Consider the following 13,034-nt stretch of genomic DNA (forward strand, 5'->3'; position numbering starts at 1 on the left):
CCTTGCACCAAACAAGTGCGTCAGCACTGGATAGTATTATGAAAGAAAACCGAACACACAAAGGAACGTCGTCGCCCAAGAACTTTGACTGGGCACGTTAAGTGCGCGTAAAGCGCTGGAGAAAACAACATAGCTAGATAGTCAGAACGACGAGCCATCCCTTTAATGGCGACTACACGTAACAGTTATAGCGAGTGCTGATCGAATGTTCACAGGACGGCGACGCGTGAAAGCTCTGTCCACTGATCCAGTGGCTCTTTTTGGGAAACCATATACAGTGAACCCTCGTTATTATGACCCCCGTTAATCTGACATTCAGGCTTTATGGCCAAATTCCTGGGGAACGGTTTCTTCGCCATGTAAAACCTCCCCGTTAATATGACATTCCGCTTATCGGACTATGACCGAGATTTTCGGGCACAGCTGGGGTCAAACACATATGTATTATCCTCCCGTTATTATAACAGCGTCAGGCTGCTTAAGTTGCTCATGAACAACGTGACACAGTTAAAGTGGGGTGCAAAGGATTAGGGTGACTCCAGGCGTTGTTGACCTCGAGATTACTCATACCTCTTCTCGGATTGCTAAAGTAAGAAAAACCATAAAAGACAGTGATCGCCCGTCACTACGAAAGAGGCCAGTGAAGCACTGAAGGTTGCTTTATTGTTTTTTGAGCAATACAATGACATTCATAATGTTCGCGTGATTGATAGTATTCTTGTCCAGTTAGAAAACCTGATCACTGCAAGCTACACCAAGCAGTCATTGTTGACAGACTTTTTTGTTAAATAAATTGTTGTGCAGCATCATGCGTGCGTTTTGTTCGGCATACTCTCTGGTCCCGACCGGACCGCTTTCTCGTTATTATGACAATTCGCTTTATGACCAGAATCTGCAGGAACGGAGGTGGTCATATTAACGAGGGTTCACTGTATATGCGAACGTTAGCAAACGATATGACATAAGGCGCACCCACCACGTCATTGAACAGTATTTTTGCGGAGGCTGTATAGTTATCATGAATAAATACTGTAAAATCATTTAATTTCGCAGCCCTAAATTTTCGCGAATCGAGTAGGGATATATTCGCAACAACTAAATTTCGCGCACTCCACGAGTTCCTCGAATTTTCTCGATTCGCAAAATTCGCGAAAATTAAGGTCTTGCGAAATTAAAGGGTTTTACAGTATAAACTTGTCCAGAACGAGTGGGTTGAGTCTGCCATATGCTTCGCGCGCATTATAAGCCCTGCAATTCTGCGACTGAAAACACCCTCTCTGACTGTGTGCTTTTCGCCGGCACACACAAACTGCACTATTTGCTACGGACTTTTCGAGCGCAGAAAGAGCGACGGGCAATCCACGTGAGAGGACCAGGTGCTTTGGAGCGATCGAGCTGATTGGTGTAGGCGCTAATCTGTTGGTCAGATAGACCGCTTTCCAACCCAGATAAGGCGAAAGTCGCGTCATTTCTGCGCTCGGAAATGGCGTACTTCTTGTTTCGGCTCATTTGCATAGCGACATTCAGCGTCGGATATTTCAACACACGTGCGCGTTTAAGAATTTCTTAAACATATATGGAATGGCTTTCAACGATGAGTATCTTCTGTTCTGCTATCCCGTTTTTACGCGAAATTCCTTAATTAAAGAATTAATGAATTTGAGGTATTAATGATGTTATAGTTACATATACTTTCTTCGAGACAAATATTCGCATGACCAACTCAAAAGCGGCATGTACGTATTTCGTCCCGCTATTTTTTAAACAAAAATTCTGTGACAAATAATGACCAGAGCGCTATGGTGTCTGTGGATGACCGGCAAACAACCTGCAAGAATTGAATGACAAGTTTTCCTGGAGTTGTGTGCCTCCAGGGTCGACTATGAAACGAAACTCTAAAGCATAGACGGCATATCAGGAGATGAAATTGTCACTGCTAAAAACACCACAAATGAAGCCTGGAACCTAAGATAAAAGAAAAACAAACAAAATATTAGGTATGGGAGATATTCGTTTATAGAAAGTGGATCAAAATGGGCACATTACACAGCCGCGCCAATTTTTCAACATCGGCGGCGACGGCGAGGCTACGACCTCCGGCGGCGGCGCTTCGGCGCGGCGGCACAGACCTCTAGGCGCTCTAGGTGCTAAGTGGCAGCGGTGGCAGCCCATCATATGATAGCTTGCCCTTCTATATCTTCCTAGTCGAGCATGTAGTCGAGTCTTCCTATATTAACTCTATGAGCTTGCCAGTGTAGCTTGCAGTTGCAGAAGAGATGAGGCGAGATAAAAAAGAAAAAAGTTACGTCACGTCATTTGTTCAATACAGCTGATAATAGAAACATAATTGTGGCGTCCGTCGAACAGATTCGCTACGAATATTAACAACTTCGCGGGGCTTGCTGGACGCTCAGTATACTATAACGGAGCCATAGAATCACACGGAGATTCGAAGTATCGTTCTGCTTATGTCGCTGTTTCTCAGACCTTGGCTGAGGACTGATGGGAAAAGTCATGGTGTAAAGTGTACTTTATGGTGGTGGTGAAAGGGCCAAAGGGCTCGCCGTCGATCTGACCTCATAGAGGCTGGGCAACGTCACGACCACTGACTGACGCCCTGGGGGAATCTGCGTCCTGCGCCGACTTCTAAGGGAACTGTGCCGACATAGGTATGGTACTTTACCATTTACCATCCATGGGAGCATTTTTTTTTTCATAGAGGATTGGATGGAGAAAATTTTTCCACTATGTGGTGGTCGTGGTGCTGCTACGCTACGCTAAGCCAAAGCCATAGCCATAGCATAGCCTCCTGTATAGGAGGCTTGGCTAAGCGCAGCCCCTTCCAATCAATTGCGCATGCTCAGAAGAAGCAATCCTCTATCCTCCGCGTTTGGCGCTAAACGCTAAAAACTCCATTCGAAACTAGTTCATGTTGTGTTATGGAAAGGAAATGCGTGGTAAGTGTAAGAAAGCTCAAAGGCTCAAGTCCTTAAACAGCTCCAGATGTTTGCAATCGAAAAGACAGAAATTTTGAAAAGTGCAACGGCTTGCGAAAATTGGCAGAAGAACGCGCCGGTGAAGGTCGTAGTGGATCGGTCAATCGATGCCATACTGACCCGCATACGCAATTGTGCGCGTATATGTTCCAAGTTCAGTTCACCACGCACGGTATTCTCACATGTGGTGCATGGTGTCAGAACGTAATATCCTCACACATTTATACGACCCCGTGTTAACGTCGCACTAAGAAATGCTGTCCTCTTCATTTTCAGGTTGTCAATCCCCAATGCAAGAACAGGGTATACCAAGCCTTATCGCGGACCTATGTCGCAGCGTCAAGGCGTCGATGTCAAAGAGTCTGGGTGGAAATGAAATGAATGGAGTCAGCCTGAAAGATTTAAAGAGCCGGGCATTTGCTCTGCTTCTTGGGCAGACCCAAACAGGTGGCCTGAATAGAGCAGTTGAGGTGTGTGATCCTGCCATGGGACTGAAAATGTGGCCCGCTGTGGATGTACTCCAGGCAAAGCTATTCGAAGTGACCCTGTCTGGAAGGAAAGACGCATCTGCGAAACTGAAACAGTGCTTTGCGCAGCTATGTACATGTAAGTATCCATTTTGTGGAATACTACAGACCTTGATGAGTCTGAGTTGGAGTTATAAGATGTAAAAAACACAGCAACATGTCCGAAAGGAAAATGCACAAATTAAGAGTACTGCCACAGAACAGTGCAGTTTGCAGTGCAAACTAATGAACAGCAAACACGCTGCACATAATGACAAACCGGTGCAAGACCTGGCCTGGCGTGAGTGCATTCCAGTCTTCATCAATTCGCAGGAAGACTGAAGATTTGCAGAAGTGTTGTTGCTGAAAAATGGATAAAGGATTACTTTGCTGTCCCTGTCAACATGATATATCGCAGCTACGAAGCTTTCTTATGTCCAGCTGCTATGTGCACTTCATGAAACTTGTGAAGAATTACCGGCCTCTTTGTCCTGGAAGCTATTTTAGTGTTCTCTTCAACCCTATCCAACCTACCAAATTCATCTCAATTTTTTGTTTCACTGTTGGAACCATCTTCATTGATGGGTACACTTACAATTTTTTTGCTTCCTCTTCTTAAAGGAATTGTTCGCTCTTCAAGCATCAATTCGTAGATTTTTGCTACACAGGTAGTGTATTTTTCAATATACTGAATAACTGCTCCACTTTTTGCTAACTTCGGGGTGGGAGATGATGCTTACACGTAGCAGGGCACCACGGAATTGGCACGCAAGCTGATGAGGAGAATCTTCTGCTTGCACCTTCCAAGAGTCTGGACACACTGCCAACTGTTAAGGCAGGATAACTCTGACAACATCACTACAACAACCCGAGACAGGGAGAGAACGATAAATGGACGCGTACATGTCAGATCCGAGTAAAACCACTCACAGAAGAGTTGTTTGAAGTCAAATGCTCCTGCCAGACATATTTATTTTAATGACATTAAGGAGCGAACTTTCCTTTTGGCATCCAGGATCATGTTTCTCATCTGACACAACTCTGCCTTCAATTGTTGCTCAACCCTTCCCATGCGTGACTGATGTTCAGGGTCTGAGATTTATGGGAAATATTTTTTGCAAAATTTTTCCGGTCAAAATAGTAAAAATCGGGAGGAAAACAGCCTCACCCAGTTCAGGCAAATTTGTGTGTCAAATTTCTGTAATGATACGACGCAGGCAAAATCATGTTTATTAGGCTTGTTATGCATGTCACAAATGTAACAGCTACAAAATGAGGAGCGTTCTCTACATCCCTGGTACATCTTCCCAAGACTGTTCATATATTTCCAGAAGGGATTAAAGTACTACTTTTCTTAACGTGACACTGTCATAAATCTTCATACAAGAAACGTCAACAAGATGCACGGATTTCTCTTTCTTTTTCATGTCAGTGTTTTGTTATGCTCACTGACTCATCAGCAGGTATGCTTAAGGCCCCTGGTTTTCTGCTGCAGCAAATTCAAAATTCTGCGGTACTGACTTGTAAATTCCACGATTTTCCACGGCAAGCAGTCAATGGCTGCTTGAAATGGGAAGCACTTTATTTTCTTGGATAATGTGGGAACAACAATATTTTATAAAGTTACAGATTGAAAGCACTGTTGTGACTCAGCATTACATACATGGTATCTTGTGTTCCCCTCTCACAAAGACAAAGGTCTACCTGCTGAAAGATCTTTCAGCATCTACAGAGTTTTAGGAACTTTATAGGAAGGAGCTTACAATACATGCCCTGTGGAAGTTACAGGACACACTTTTTACTTCTCAGCTGTAGGCACTATTTAAGAGTCTTTAAAGGTAAACTCTCAGACATCAAATCAAAGTCCCCCCACTGCCACTGTCCCACAAGTCCTCCACCCAAACTGCACACGGGAGGGACACCGCCCCTTCTTCAGGCGAAGTATGCACAACAAATATGCACAACAAGTATGCACAGGTTTCAAACCTGTTCATCGTAAATGCTTTATTTTCCTTGTCCGTCCCGAAATAAATATTCTGTCAGTTGTGAGTAAGCAGCCGTGGTGTCAACTCCGTTCTTCCTTGTGTTGTTTCTTGCTGCATTCAACAATATGTCAAGATACCAACTACCCCAACTTCGTACACTTATGCACAATAAGCTTGGGCTAAGGTTATCTTAAGCTAAACTACAATCTCTCTGTGCTGGTCCTGCAGCATGGGCAGTTTCGTAAAGCAGGCTTCACCTCATGCAGAGAAGCTTCAGGTGAAGCCCACATTCGGGAGTTGTCGTTCGTATTCGGCGAATAGTCCGATATTCGGAAATCAGAATATGGGGTATTCAGTTCGCGAACGAAATACTTTGATAATGATTTGATACGAGTGATTGATATTTGATTCGAATTCGAGAACCCGAATATCCGCACACCCCCAAAAACAAGGGATTCCGTGAAATTCCGTGCCAAACGAAGGATTCCCCGATATTTCGCGGAAAACCCGGGGCCTTAGTTATGCTTACTTTTGCTTCCGATACCTTTCTTTTTGGAACTATTGTTTGCGTCTCAAACAACTTCCTAAGGTGTTTGCCACAAAGTTGCTTTGTGCTGGGCATTGTTTCAGTTCTGCGGGGTAGTACGTCTGGAAACTCGAGTTCCCAGTCTCCAGCAGTTTTTTTGCTGCAACCCATCATTACACCACAGGACAAGCCGACTAGTGAATATTCAGCGAACGAGTGGGCAGGCGCGACAGACGCGGAATGGCCGGAAGCTACATGCACCTACACGTGACGCATTACCTTCTGTCCCACTACCGCACTCGTGTGTCTGGGTACAAACTAGCCACTTTCTTTTCACCCAAACAAGACTACCTGAACAATTCAAGAAAGAGGCTTACATAGTGGCTGGATTGGTGGTGTATGTCAAAGCGGAGAGCATCACTTGCATGTTGGATTTCGCAACCCAACGTATGCTAGAATGCGTTTGGTTTTGTATACGCAAGTTATTTTGGGATGCTCAAAAAACTTCCGAAAATGTATTTCTTGGTGTTGGTGACAAAAAGATGATTAGCCAAGCAAAATGAAATACCATTCACCACATGATGACGAACAGCTAATCGAACGTGAAGACTACAAGCTTGACGAGTTTTTTCAGCTTTCTGTGGCCTCACTCCTCTTCACCTCCTTTCACACGCAGGGACGATGTCATGAGTGTACAGAAAGTTAACTGTGGACCTCGTTCAAAAATGTTCATGTGTCTAGAGTGGGCTTCCACATATGTTGTTACTCATTGTCACAACTGTCCTCACAAGAATGGCACAGGTTGCTGCCTAAACTTTGCACTTCCTGGTATAGTACATACCCCTCCCCAAGACAGGCCATCACTTGAGAAGTGCCACTGGCAAAACCTGGTGCGAGGAATGCAAGAACCGCAGTCAGGAACCAACATCATACCTGCCAACTCTCCCTGACTATGCGGGAGACTCCTGAATTTTGTCCAGTCTCCTGATTGTACGGACGTGCCATCCAATCTCACGGAAAATTGGGGCTTTGGCCTTTTCTTCTGTCATGCCGCGCAAACGAATTCCCAAAGAATTAGACAGCCCGTAACACATGTTTCGCGGCATGACCATCCATGGCTGGAGGTCGTGGCAGATCGCGTGTTTCATTCTGTCCGTGTTTCTCGGGAAGACTTGCTACCGTCCTATCGTCAGTCCAGCCTTGTATGATAGTTTTATCTCCTCCGATGGTGCTCTCGAAACAGAAGAAATACTTGCACGTATTCCTCGTACGTGCCAAGTCCCTTGGCACAGGTTTTCTGGTTGAGCACAACCAGCCGTGGAGCGTAAGCGACCAACGTGTGACTGCTTTTCCGGAAGTTGTTCCCAAAATGTGAAAAAAAGCGCCGCTGGCGTGGATGGACGAAAACCACTGCCATCATTGGTGAAATAGCTGCAGCCGCGCAAAATGCAGTGTTGGAGAGCCTGAGACAATGCATTTTTGCAATTGGGGTTGACGAAAGCAACGGTAGTGCGTCGCAGCCCCACCTAATAGTGGCTACTTATGACTAGGGCTCAGAGTCTTCGGAGTTTTCATTTTGGAAAATTCGGAGGGTGTTTATCGGAGTTCTCAACCTTTCCGAAATTCAGAGTTTCTCGGAGGATTACAAAGTCTGAAAAATAAACGGTGCCAATTTATGAGTATTTCGGAGCAGTCATCGCAGGCAATGAAAGGAAAGAGGTGCAAAAGTAACCAAGACCACACGATGTTGTGCACTGATGTTTTACTACACAGAGCTATTGAAGTACGAACAAGTGTATTTGCACAAATTGTGAATGGTGCCCAGGCTGAAAATGAGTAGCGGCTGTGGCGAACACAGAACTGTTCTGTTCCAAACTAGCCCAGTGCCCGGGGTCAAGTAGAGTCACCAGGGGAGAGGATGCATGGAACAGATTGGATAAGTGTGTGTACTATCCTCCTTTTGGGCCATTCATGCGTTTGGCGACCCTGAAGGAAGCTACCACTTGTGACCCATTTTTTTGGTTGTGGATCCGTTTGAAGTCGAAAAGTACTAGGTGTGGAAGAAGGAAACGGGAAAAACCGTAACGCCGTGGCCGTTGGAAAAATAGGAGTTCATCGGATAAATCCAATTTTTGCAAACAACATCGAAGGGAGTTTATCGGATAAATCCGTAAAGTCGGAAGCCTACTTATGACGTAGAGGAGTCGCAATACAGTGGCATCCAAGATTAATGTGTCCCCTCCCCCTGTCGTGCTGCGGGCAGTCTCCCGAATTTTGAGTTCGTCAAGTTGGCAGGTACGCAAAGTACAGTCCAGGGGAGCTATTCTCGTCAAAGTAAGCTACCTGTTTACTATGTTTGCAAGGAGATTATTGGTATTCGAATAAAGAAGGCGTGAACAATGGGAATGCCATTGGGAATGGTTTTCACACGCCGTTAGCCAATAGTCGAGCATTTCATCGTCCAACCTTGCTGCTGTGTCAGTGTTTCAAACGACACGATCATCACGATATCGCCCTTCCCGCCCTTAGATTGTCTCGCCGGAAACGGAAGTACTACTACTTGAAAAAGAAGGTTCGAGGAAGGCGGAGAAAAGTGGTCATGACAAGTTCACTTGCTTGATAGTAATGTCTAAAACACTTCTACAGGGTTAAAATAGGAAAAGGATAGAAAAATCTTGTGTAGTGATCGCGTTGTGAGCGAGATAGCGAACCAATGAACAGTGGGGTGGCGCTCGTGTGTGCCCAAGGTTTTGAACAGGCGGAGTGGCGCGAAAAGATGACTATTCCCCGTACAGTTTATGTCATTTCTTGTTTACGCGCAACGCCTCTGCGACGCCATTTGTTATCAAGTGCAACTGAATTCGTTGTCTTCGCCTTGCATCTGTATTTTTCATTGTCCACAACCCCGACAACGCCCCCCCCCCCCCCCCCCCCAATGTAATGAGCCGTGTGAGAAAGGAGCACGAAACGACCAGTACGTTATTCTTAATTCTGTCCGTGTAACCGATTGTTACTAGTTTAATGATAAATGTCATCGCTGCAATCGCCGATATGACGAACGACTCTGCATCGGAGAGCGGTGCATGGTGGTCTCTCCTCTGTCCATGACTGTTCAACAGACTGATATGACATGAAGTGTGGTTCTGTTCTCATATTTAGATTTATAATACAATATTGGGACCCTCTATCCTTAGCAGGTTCAAAAGGAATGCAGTCATGTGTCCAGTTCTTGGTACTCTTATCAGAAGACTCCAAAAGAAATTCCACTGATGTCATACTTCATGACAAGTTATTTGACCTTCATCAGGTATCCAAGTTTTCGTTTATGATCTCTTTTAGTCGTAATGAGCATTGATTAATATGTACGTTGTCATTGTACAGAACTTCCACTCCCAAAATGATAGCACTTGGTATACAGAATATTCCAGGTGAGTAAATGTGCCTGTTTTATGGACTCAATGTGATTCCTAAACAAGACTCCTTTGGTACTTTAGTGATATGTTTCAAGGCATGGAGAGATTGTCACACCATGGCTTCACGCACCTTCTTAGTGTAAGTGCAATGTTTCACCAAGTACCTCTTGCATGCCATATGTGCTAGAGCAGTTCGCACCACCTTTCTGAATCAAAATTGAAGAATTTTACTAACAAAGTAACACTACATGAGTAGTTTCAGTTTAATTGGAAAGGACTAGTACATACCCTAGCACAGCACAAGAAGTACGTTTGAGTTGCAATTACTGACAAAGAATGTGGCTGCCAGTCATGTCCTTCATTGCAGCAGATCTCTACTGCTGACTTGTTTTCAAGTAGTATGTTTGATATCTTTATATTGTAACGATGTAGAAGGATCATCACCGCCCCCTCGAGCATCGACTTCATCTTGGTGCTAAGCGTGAACATTTGAGTCCCTTCTTGTCATTAAAAGGATTGCTCTGCTCTGCCTATTTCCTCTCAACATGTAGTGGAAGTTGCAGTCTCATACCCTCATCCTACGACCTGCTCTCCCTTCTGCTCTCACTTACGCCATTCTTTCAAAACAATGACGAAGACTATACTCAGGAACAAAGATGATGATCCTTCTTCCTCACTACATTACGTGCAGAGAGTGGATTTTTAGGCACTAAAAACTGTGCTTTAGGCACCTATAAAATGAGGAAAAAAATGCTCTGTGATGATAGCTGATGCAAAATAAGATGCTCAATGTTAGTTTGCAAACTAAGCCTTGACTTTAGTTCGTACAACAGAAATTTCAAGAAACATCAAAAGTTTGTCCATCCCCAAACTTCATTAACGATAGCAAGCACAGAAGAGGTTAAGCGCCACAGCAGCTCATAGAAACTGTCAGCTGTCTCCTTGTTGAATGCATAAAATCAGAAGTAATCCTGATGACTGGCAACTTGTCAAAGTAATCCGCATTATTTCTAAGTGTTCTGACATAAAGTTCTGCTTCCTGTCGCCCAGAATTGATTTGCTCGCATCTAGGTGGTCAAAGCAACCGGTGCATGCTTGTAGGAGGAAACGTATTTGTGGGGCATATCGTCTGGACAGTCAAGTCGAAGCGTCAAATGCAAGGACGTCTGCGGTCTGGACACTTTCTGCACCACACACAGTATACGCTTTCCATCAATTTGAAAGCACTGTAGATAGTGTCGTCTAGTCACTCCAGTGGCTTTATGTTATCCACGAGCATACTCGGTGAAGCGTGTGCTAAAAAGCGGATATCAGCTTCAACTGTTTTTCTGATGAAAGCCGCCTGTGCAGTTCTAACGAAGGTAGCTTCGTCCAGTGTGGAACTACTGGGGATACGTTGGACAGCAAAGGGAAGTGCCGTACTGCTTCCAGCCATGCATATAACCTATTGGGTAATAATGGTCTGGAGTGGTAGAGCAACGTCTGGCTGTCATTAAGGGGCACTTGAGAAAGACCTTCTTTATGGCGGATATAAACTGGTTTACGGTAGTGTGATCTCGTCGTACACTCGGTAAAGCCTCTGTGTAAGCCATGTTGAGATAGGATGGCCTAAGGTGTGACCTAGCGAACATGTAAGGAGCTGTCGTGAGGATCAGAACCAGTTCATTCCCCACCGTTAGCTTCATAGACACCAGGGACATGACAAAACGTGCCACAGACGTTGTCAGTTGACTTTGAAGAAAGGAGGTAGGGCATGGCCGTTCCTTTTTTTAAATTTTATTTTTATTTTGAAAAAACAAATCCGTTCAGGCATCTATCGGCACTTCTATTGACGAAAAAGGCACAAATGATTCATGTTTAGAATGTCCTTTTCGACCTGATTCATGCTTAGAACATTGTAAGGCCTCGACGCTCTCCCTCGAAAAAGGCATTTGCCTGAAACTCCGCTCTCTGATTATATAGTACATGTCTAATAATCTATTTGAGATGCAAATGTCCTTCAGTGTCCGAAATTAGATGTCCGATAGAAGATGTTGAAATGAGCAGTGCCTTGTTCAACATATTTCTTTTTTAATGTGACAGTGTTTGCATAGTAGAATTTATGGGGTGCTTATTCAGACATTGGGAAGGTGCCTTTCTAAAGAAACCTTATACTATTGCAGGTCTTTGAAACAGTGCCGGGATTTGATACCAGTGGAAATCAGCTTTTTACGTCCTTTGTAAGTATAGCAAGCTATTCAGGAACTGCATCACATATGCTGCATACTTTTTCACAGGGTGGTGGTGGTGAAGCACACAACTTGCCTTGGAGCTGCTCCAACCTAAGTCTTCCAACATTATCCCCTTTAACAAAGATAGCTCGGTATCGGTAAGTGGTATTTTTGTCTCCGTTTATTGCGCAGTCACTGTTCTCTGCATGAAAATCTGGTGTAACACCTCACGGCGACTGGTTTCTGCTTACCACGTGGTTTCCACCATAGATCGAGAAGTTACCCGTCAAAAAGAACTCGTTACGAGTTAAGGCGGTGCATCACCACCGACGCTCTATGGGAATCCCCATACATTTTTCAACTCCCGTAGCGCCGCGAAAATTCGGTTGATCTCCGTGCAACTGCTTTTAAATGGAAGAGGATGCTTAGATCTAGTGCCTGATCGAAGCAGATTTTGCGTTTTAGACTCAGAAATTTTTATATCGTCGTCGAAAGGTTAGGAAAAAGCTATATTTCGAGATTCCGCTCGCTTACAAAATAGAGCCGCCCAAAATCGAAAATCTGGCTCGATCACGCACTAGAAAAACATATCAAGAACCAATACCAACAAAAAGATTTCATCAATGTTAAGCCGTTGACTCGGCACACGAGTTTTTGTCAGGTATGGTCATCCGTGGAGTACGCCGCTTCAGAATGGGCAGCGCAGTGCTGCCATCTCTCATGGAGGGTATCGTCACAAGGCACAACAATTTGAGCGCTGGAAATGCTATACCGCTGCACGTGCAGGTGGACGACGAAGCCGACGTTGACTGTGACGCAGGAGCACGAGCACACGCAGCTTAGCCCTGCCGCAAATACGTGAACGGACTATACTATACATGAGCTGTTCATTCATCGATGTTTATTTTCTCGGGGGGAGGGGCGGGGGAGGGCATGAACGTGGCATGTCATTCCCCCATATAACGCCGGGACGATCGCGTTCAGCCTCACTTCATTGGAAATTGTGTATTAAAAACAGGAATGCAAGAAAAAATTCAGAGCACCAGTCAGCTATCGTATAAAGGAAACACTTGAAGCAAAACCATTGCGGGCAGGCACGAAAGCTTCTGGCTGTTTGAGATATGGAAATAGCGAGTTTTAGTATACCGCTACCGGGAGCCCCGTAGGTTACCGCGTCTACCGCACTCTATCAACAGCTAAGATTCTGTATCACGCACGCTGTCATTGGTTCCGGTGGGCACGGTAACTTACCGGCGACGTTACCAACGGTATACTAAAACTCGCTAATAATTCATGAGTGCAGAACAGGGTTGCGCACTGAGATCACACTGGAGATCACTGAGATCACACTGAGTCACTAAGTCACTTAGTCACTGAGTCACTAAGTCACTGAGATCA

At 44.8% G+C, this 13,034-nt stretch overlaps 1 protein-coding gene across 4 annotated transcripts in view; it reads left to right on the forward strand.

The window, feature by feature from the left end:
• The first annotated feature begins 2,537 nt into the window (after positions 1 to 2,537).
• The window catches only part of LOC135396488 (gamma-tubulin complex component 6-like), a 79,779-nt gene continuing 69,282 nt past the window's right edge, over positions 2,538 to 13,034 (forward strand). Inside the window, exons 1-7 of one of the 4 annotated variants that reach the window (XM_064627488.1) lie at positions 2,538 to 2,669; positions 3,273 to 3,602; positions 9,208 to 9,320; positions 9,395 to 9,441; positions 9,508 to 9,565; positions 11,589 to 11,645; positions 11,703 to 11,794. In XM_064627488.1, the coding sequence (XP_064483558.1) occupies positions 3,287 to 3,602; positions 9,208 to 9,320; positions 9,395 to 9,441; positions 9,508 to 9,565; positions 11,589 to 11,645; positions 11,703 to 11,794 (683 nt within the window). In that variant the 5' untranslated portion in view covers positions 2,538 to 2,669; positions 3,273 to 3,286. Of the gene's footprint in view, positions 2,670 to 2,865; positions 2,958 to 3,090; positions 3,201 to 3,272; positions 3,603 to 9,207; positions 9,321 to 9,394; positions 9,442 to 9,507; positions 9,566 to 11,588; positions 11,646 to 11,702; positions 11,795 to 13,034 lie in introns of those variants that run through there. The other 3 variants (XM_064627482.1, XM_064627483.1, XM_064627484.1) reach the window with 3 other exon arrangements.

The sequence above is a fragment of the Ornithodoros turicata genome, chromosome 6 (assembly GCF_037126465.1).
Source record: "Ornithodoros turicata isolate Travis chromosome 6, ASM3712646v1, whole genome shotgun sequence".
Classification (NCBI taxonomy): Eukaryota; Metazoa; Arthropoda; class Arachnida; order Ixodida; family Argasidae; genus Ornithodoros; species Ornithodoros turicata.